Genomic DNA, 8,463 nt, shown 5'->3' with positions numbered 1-8,463 from the left:
AAAACAACAGGAATGATATAAGCTAAGATGGTTAGTAAGAAAAGAGTTAGATGCAGCACCTGTGAGGACAGTGATGATGAAAAGACAAAGTACATGCTATAGATATACAGTTAACAGGGTAGGAATTAGATGCACCCAAAATGTCCAGAGACACATCTACATCTACTAAGAAAACCATTGCGCTGGGAGCCTGACAAAACTTTGAATTAAAACAAATGAGTGGAAAAGCACAAAGCAGAAGCCAGTACTCAGTCAGCTCAATGGAATTCAAGTTATATAACCAGCTGGTTGATATCTAACCGACAAGTGTTTGTTGGCATTCAAACCTTTTAAAAAGGATGCAGGTACAACAACATCCTCACTAGTACATGCTCAGAATGACTAAACTAGCTTAAGTGTTTGCTTTCTGCGGTCCAGCTTAACTTTTAGAATACACTGTAACTGTTCCTCACAATCTTTTCCCATTTGTGTATCTGTCAAGCGGTGACAGGTTCTGACCCCTTGCTGGTTCATGTGCAACTGTAATCCTCATTTCCTGAGAGGAGCAGCCAATTACACAGCCGGATGAAAAGCATGACGACATCTTCAGTGAAACATGATTTCACTAGTGATTTTTTTTTGAGAGAGAGATGTGCATAAGGAGGATACAAAAACTAGTGGTATGGAGATTTAAAATAAAACAAGCACAACATGCTGAAATTGCTCAGATTGAATCTCAAAGTGAAAACCCTTGCAGGAGAATTCCGGTTGATTCCAACATGTAGCAAACAATCGGTGCGGTCTACACCGTGTTATCTTCCTGCTAGAGCTGGCACCCAACAGGCTTAAACAGGGCAAGTTTTAAATGTGTTTTTAGCCTCTAAACATGTTTAAAATGTCATTATAAGTGCCTACCCATGTGCAGTGATTCCTTCAGAGTGAACACAGTGAATTTGACTGCTGTGCATGTGAAAGAAATTCATGAAAGTTGTGCTTAATCAACTGTGTTCAGTTCCTGCGTTGAGATGGCAGTTAGAGAGCTTAGGGGCCGTCTACAAACTACAACACAGAAAAGAGACAAAACAAAAATATGTTGGCTATCAATTTAATGATTAAATAAGGTAGTGTCTCCAAACTTACCTCAATTATAACTTGTCTCCTGCTAGTTGTAGTACACCACTTTAAAAAAAAAATAGGCATATGCTTATTTTTGAAAATGTTTCTGTCTCTTTTGGGTGTTGTACCTTGTAGACGTAGTTTGTAGTCTCTTTACTCACAGTGTTTGATGCAGTGTAAACAAAAGGACCTGAATATATTATACTGTACACACACTAGCACGCACTTCTCTTTCTTGCAGACAATAACCAACACAACAGCGCCCTGGATTTGAATGTAAATACTATTGTGTCTGGAATATATTAGCATGGCAGAGAATGGAAAGGTGCTGGTAACAATAACAAAAAGGCAGAGAAAATAGAAACCTTTTTGGTGTTATTATTATTATTATTAAGTTAACTAAAAATAATTTTCCTCAAGAACATCCTGGTTTAAGAACTAGAACTGCATTCAGACCTAGCCATACTACTGTCAGATAGCTGCTACAATTCAGCAGAAGCAACATTTCTAATGCTGACAAACCCAGAGTGCTTTACTTTTCACTATAAAGAACTGTATCGAACCCCTAAACTTGAGGTGAATTTCCTGAAAGTAACTCAACACAGGGCAACAATTTACAAAGAAGTTAAAAAGGAAAATAAAAATGATCCACTGTTTCTTGTTGAACAGACCTCCAGTGGAAGGAATCATGCAGTCGAGGGATGTGCATGAAAAGACTTAAACAGATTGTATTTGTGACACGCTCACCTATGTTATAAAAGAAGCACAACAAAAAAAACAAAACATTTGTGGGTGTGTGACATTAGTTCGTAGATCTAAATCTTTTTTTAAATGCATTCCTTACCCACCAACTGGATATTCACTTAATAAATGGAGGTAAAAATCTGCTATCAAAGCACATTTAAGCTGTATCCTGAAACTGGAGCACTGTTAAACCCATTTACAGCGGTGTTGGCTCTTGAATGGGAGCAAAATGACAAATTATTTCCCTGTAGGAACATGCAAGCCTCCCTTCAAGGTTAATTATGTGCTTATAAATGCATTCCAAAATCTTTGCCTCAAGTCAGTCTCCACAATCTCCAGCGCTGTGCAGCATCAAAAGCACAGCCTCGCTTATCCTGAGCTGAAACAGGAGGTATTTCTTCTTTTATGTCCTCACAGACAGGAGATGTGAACACACAGATAGCAAAAACAGCCATACATTAACATAAGCCAGTGGTGCTTGGCCTACCTCCATGATCCTCAAAGTACTCCTCCTCAAAGTTTGCTTCCAGCTGTTTCTGTCTTCTCCTTTCCTCTTTCATCTCCTTCTCCTGCAGCTTACGAGCTATAGCCTACAAATAAACAAGGCCACAGTAAACAGGTTGTCCCACGTGACTATGAAAACGTCCTTGTATAGGCCGATCTGTAACAAATATGATATGTCACTTTGTTTTGGGTTGTAGTTTTAATTTTTTGACAGTGAGTGTAGCTTCAAACACATCAGATTACAGTGGATCATTCCCTGATGTGCCGTACTCAGGCCAATTAGTGCAACTTTCACCCACCCGAAATTTGAAGCAATGAGACCCATTTCTCCCCCAACTTAGAGGCAAGAAATAATCAGTACCAGCATCTGAGATATTTTGCAAGATTTACAGACAATTTTACAAAAGTTGGAGCCCACTCTTTAGTGTACAATAAATATAAAACAGCGTCAGTTCATGATTGATAACCACTACTGAACCAGAGCCCTTTGTCTAATCTCACTGGGCGGCGAAAAAACACAAACACTCGTCCCTGTCTCGTTTATCAACACTAAGGAAAACATCCTGAGACTGTAGTATCAGAATTTCCTTAAATCTCTGGACTTTATGTAGGGCATAAACATTGAGATTAACACCTTGAGGAAAAAAATACAGGTCAGGTCACTATAACTGACATTTAATTATCACAATGGAGAAGCACAAACAAGGTGATTATTTAAGTGGAATGACCCACCCAGTACAGTACATCAATACTAAAAGTCAAGTCATTGATGGGTGGATGTGACCAATGCTGTGCTTGTACGGCCAGAAATGTATGTAAAGGTATGTGTGTTAGCATGTTTCTTACCGCATCCTTCTCTTCCTGACGTCGCTGTAGTTCTGCCTGTCGGACCAGTTGTTCCTGAATTTCATATGCGATCTCATTGTCTTGACGCTCACTGGAGGTTCCCAAAGGTTCATGTGCATATGGGAAGGGGTTTGGAACACATTAAAAACACGTACAACTGTTAATCCAAAATGTTTGTAATTGTACAATTAAGGCTGTAGATGATGATGGCCAAGATTTTAGCAAGTTTAAATCTATTATGCGTCTCCTACCATGAACAAGTGTTTATACTTGTAATACAAGGATATTATGAACAGTAAAAATGTCAATTTCTCTCATACACATTTATGTAATACTTCAATGTATCCCCTTTTGAGCACTCTCTGCTGATGCTTCTGCTGACCATCAATACTTTTATCTCATCACAATTTTTAAAACAACACCCTCTGCCTGGAGGTCTGGTATGCATATTTTAAACTTTTCTGTTTTGTATGTGTAGACGGCAAAAAGTAAAAAACAGAATGTAGCACCTTAATATTCCTTTATAGGTATGTATGAAGAAACAAGTGATGCTGCATTCCCGTATGTGTGTGTTTAGTCAAACAAGAATGTGTGTCTGTTTAGTCACATGAGAGTGGGTGTATATGAAGTGGCATTGGCAAGTGCGGAGTGGATGGCCGTGTGAGCTCCCAGCATGACAAGCATTGGCCTGCCTGCATCGATGGTGTAGCATCTGGCCTCTCCCTGGGGGTGTGTGCACTAATACATGTCTGTGTGTGTTAGTGAAACAGTCATCTCACTAAGCTGTGAATCATCCATTTTATGTCAATTAAAGTTGCAGAGCACAGAGGGGGACTTTTAAACCAAGATGGCTTTGTTGCAGCACCTGGTCTGAACCGTAGCACAGGCAACAATCTCCTATGTAGGAGCTGTAAGTCAACTTTGTGTGGAAGCTGCATAACTTTGAACTTGCAGCTGGAGCTGACCCAAACCCCTTAGAAAATATAATTATACTTCAGGGATATGGAGATGCCACACAGAGACCGTAACCACAAGCGGCTTGGGCCGCTTGTGTAGCAAAGACTTTAGCAGCACAAATCTTCTCTTAGACTTTTTAATGTGCGAAAACAACTGTGTAGAGCTACAATATGGGCAGTTTTGCGCTGACGTTGTTGGAGTTCAGATGCTCCACAGTCTGACGGGACTGGCTGGCTGCCCGGCCTGTCCTCCTTCGCAGACCCCGCTGTCAACTGAAGCTCTCTCAGGAGACTCTCGGACAATAGGCATTTATTTCCCCCATCGTTTGTTGAAATAACTCAACACAAATATCCATTATAAGATTCACTGAAACCTGTGGCCGTAGAGTCAGACGTTACTATTTAATTAAGGTAATGGTCACATTAGGTTGTCTTCTCTATATCTACCTACCTCTGTGTGTACGGTTGAATTGTCAATTTCTCATATTGGGATTATGTTTTGATATGGATGTAAGCAAATGGAGACTGTGTGTGTGTCTGTGTGTGAGACCCACATGTCAACATGCTGTTTCTGGGCGTGGCCCTTGGCCCTCTGATCCTCCTCCTCCTGCAGCTTCTTGGCCACCTTCAGGTCCTTCTGCACCAGACGGCTCTTGTTGACGTTAGATGCCAAGTGGCTCTCAACTGTTAAACACAAACACAAAAAACCTGGTCTTAAAACTTGTGTACACAAGAAGCAGGATTAAGTCAGCTGATTGCTGGACCGCACTAACAACTAAATAAGTGTAGATGAATGATGAGCAGCTGGGCACCGGGGAGTTTATTTAAAGATCCACACATTCTTGATGGTTTCCTCTCTGAGGAGCAGTAATGTTTATGTTCCGAAGAGAGAAGATAAACGCCGAGGACATGGATGCTTCAGTCTCTGGTAATAAACAGAGAGTGCTCTTATTCACTTAGAAATTAATGTTCACAGCTGAGGTGCCGTTCCAAGGTTGTTTGATGGCACCTTGTGGGCCATAACAAATGATAAATCCTGCTTGCTGACGCACTCCGAGCACTTGGTAAGCGTGGAGCGCATCACTTACTCACTCAGCTCTCTTTCACCTGGCTATCGATCTGTTCCCAGCTTTCATGTGAAAAGGACCAAATTACGTTTGGCAATTTACAGAGGCTCCATAAAGTTCCTGCATGACTGGTGGGATTGAAAGAGGAAACTGTGATTCACAGCTGTGGCGACTCGATACAAAGTCAAGGGGTTGACATCAATTTTGTTTGGATGATGCGATCAATTGTTTTAGTTGATGACACCTTAGAAAAATATATTTGAGGGGCATAACCGATGTCACAACTCAAGATAAGGCTATCATTTATCCAGTGCCACATCATTTGTCCACTGCCAGATTTCTCAACAGAAAAATTGATTCACGTTTCAAGATAGCAAAAAAAAAAACATGCCCGGACATTGTGACATTTGTTCATTCAACAAACCCAACCTTGAAAAGGGGAGTCAAGAAATGTTGGACTAGCTGAGTCTCAGGCATATCAGTGGGGAGTTGTACGCTGAAATAAAATTAAAAAAAAAAACACATTCCAGAAACAAGCATGTGCCAAGTGCTGACACAGTCATACAGAAATTGTTTCCATGCATGATTTGCGCAACATTTTGAATGGAAATAAAAGCCAGCTTTAACTACACGTCAACTCAATGTATAAATTTTTTTTTTAGGATGGCCATCTGTTGATGTGATCCAGGGGGGGAAAAAAAAGTGTGAAAAACATTGTCTGGCTATGAAAAGCAGCAATCTTCTCACTGACCTCTGGGGTCTAAGAAAACAAAGATTTTCCCAGCTCAAAGCAGATCAGTTAGTGTGACAACAAAAAGGAGCAAAAAGCCTTATTCATGGATCACTAAAACTTTAAAACGGTTTAGTGGCAACACAAGGGCAGGCCAGCTGAAGCCAAATTAATCACAGCTAAAACAGAGCATCCTCTGCACTTAGGGTATGGCTGGGTGACATCTGGCCTTCTCTTTGCAGATCTTGTTGCAACGTTTAACCTTTTACGGTGACATAAAGTAACATATTTATGGAAACAGAAAAAAAAAAAAAAACTATTGTCCAGTGCAGATAAGTAAAAGTGCTCATGTTTCAACTGTCTACACTCCGTCCCTGTATCTGTCCCTTCAAATCAAAAGTTCACTTAAGAAATTTGAACAAAAACTGGCCAATGTTTGCACAACCTAAAAAGCAACAGCTTCTTTCTGTTGGTTACTGTCATTTCTTTATGAATGAGAGCAGGTAAAGGATATGAGGATGTTGGTGCCCATTGTTCATCTGCAGATATTCATTTGTTTCTATAAAGGAAGGCCTTGTATGCCTTGGTAAGAAAATGTCCTTTTGACCTTACTCAGCAAGAGATATCCTACAGTGAGGGAACAGCTGTGCCTAAGACAAGTTCAACTTAAAAACAATAAAGCAGAAGAAGCGTTTAATAAAAGAATGGAATGGGTAAGAGTTGTAACCAGGAGATTTCAGCATTCATAATGCACATGGGGAAAAAAAAACAGCAGCAAGGAAACAACCCCTCTTAGTGAATCTCCAAAGTGCCTTTTCAAATCATGGGAAAAAGATGCCGGCTATTTACACACAAGCTCACATGAAAGCACCAGCCAACCTAACAAGGCATGCAAGGACAAACACACCCACCCCCCACACCCACACTTAGAGACAATAGTATTTCAGTGTGTTCCACATAACAACCCTGGCTAAGCTGACTGTGCCGTCTAACAGATCCAGCTTCTCTGTGCTACAGCTGTAGCAAAAACAAATTACATGTGATCCAAACAAATCACATGCACCCGTCCACTGTAGTCTGCCACAGCCCAGCCCTGATAAAGTATTGTTGTAGCATCCTGCACCATTCACACAGTTAACTGTGTGACCTAAGCAGGGTTTATATAGGCTTAAGCAGGCAGCAGCCACTGACGCTGCAGTTTGTTACACTTGAAACATTTTCCAGAAGAGAAAAAGAGGAGCTCTGTGGACTGCATTCATTTTTCTACTGGTACTCTCAAAAAAACATCTTTCATAGTTTGTTCTTTTGCAAAGTAAGCATTAGCCGACCTACAGGAAGAATGCAGCTGGGTAGCTTGACAAAAAACATCTACAGTGACATAATGGGTCTGAAGCAGAAAACATTACAATAAATGACTTAAGTCTTTAAACAGACACCCAGTATCTGTATTAACTCTACACATTTTTTCATCTGAATTAAGCAGCAAGCTTTTCTCCGACTGAAGTTGATCACAGATCAGTGATCAGTACCATTAAAAGAAACCAAGCAGCAGCAGGAGTCCCCCGTTTGAAACAAAGGAGTTGTTGTCTTAAGGGTAAGGCATGGGAGCTGGGAAGGAGAAATCCAAAAACATGGCTAGTTTGTAGTTTCTTACACTCTTGCTCCTGGAGGTTGTAGGCCAGGCAGTGGTCCTCCAGCACAGCAAAGTCCCGGCACACTGGGGAAAAAAGAAAGACTGAAATTGAAAAATAATACTGAGAAATAAAAAAGTTTAAAATTAATTTCAACTCATTCAGCTATGTAGCTAGTAAAAGTCAAACAAGCCAAGCAGCTGAGATGTCAGATCTCAGACATTCAGTTTCAGGCTGCCCATCTCCCTGCATAAGTGCTTACATAGAAAAATGACCTAAAATTGAACTCACAATCAAAAACAGGAGGCCAAGTTTCATGGGTTAACCAGAACACACAAGCAGCCAAACGAATTTGCTGTCAAATTAAATTTAGGAGAGATTTAATTTGTGTTTGTTTGGTGGCTCTTTATTTGCCGCTTGCCTATTAGATGATATTGAACCAAAATCAAAAGATGTTTAATAATTTAATGAATAGTTTAATATATTGAACAGTTTAATGTATGAGACATTTAAATACTGTACATCTAGTTTTCACATATTACAAACTGGGCCAAACTGTTTTCCTTAATCTGATAAAAAGTTTGGCCATCTGGCAAGTGAGGTGTGGGTTGGTTATTTTCGTCATGAAGTGAAACTGTGAATGAGGAACCATCATCCACCCTCAGACAGTAAAGCCTAAATAAAGACTGATGTTGCGAGGTTTTTTTTGTATTTTTTTTTTTTAGCTTTTTCTTACAAAGTTGTTTAGAGGTGTGCGGGGCATTAAAAAGCGAGAACTACGCTTATTACTGACAAGCTGACAGTGTAAGTCCCTGAACTGACTGACAAAATGTGACAAGCAGGCAAAAACAGTACACAAGTAAACCCCCCCCCCCCAACGAAAACTACTG

At 40.3% G+C, this 8,463-nt stretch overlaps 1 protein-coding gene across 4 annotated transcripts in view; it reads right to left on the bottom strand.

Annotated features, from left to right (window-relative positions):
- ccdc50a (coiled-coil domain containing 50a) overlaps positions 1 to 8,463 on the bottom strand; it is a 20,650-nt gene that overhangs the window by 8,776 nt on the left and 3,411 nt on the right. For all 4 annotated transcript variants that reach the window (XM_032525830.1, XM_032525831.1, XM_032525832.1 and 1 more), the window contains exons 2-5: positions 7,597 to 7,659; positions 4,700 to 4,829; positions 3,190 to 3,280; positions 2,327 to 2,429 (exon numbers count right to left, since the gene is read on the bottom strand). In XM_032525830.1, coding sequence (XP_032381721.1) covers positions 2,327 to 2,429; positions 3,190 to 3,280; positions 4,700 to 4,829; positions 7,597 to 7,659 — 387 coding nt within the window. The remainder of the gene's footprint in view (positions 1 to 2,326; positions 2,430 to 3,189; positions 3,281 to 4,699; positions 4,830 to 7,596; positions 7,660 to 8,463) is intronic.

This window comes from Etheostoma spectabile, chromosome 9, assembly GCF_008692095.1.
Source record: "Etheostoma spectabile isolate EspeVRDwgs_2016 chromosome 9, UIUC_Espe_1.0, whole genome shotgun sequence".
In the NCBI taxonomy this organism is placed as follows: Eukaryota; Metazoa; Chordata; class Actinopteri; order Perciformes; family Percidae; genus Etheostoma; species Etheostoma spectabile.
Note: the sequence above shows the minus strand (reverse complement) of the source record. Positions and strands in the feature narration are given on the sequence as shown.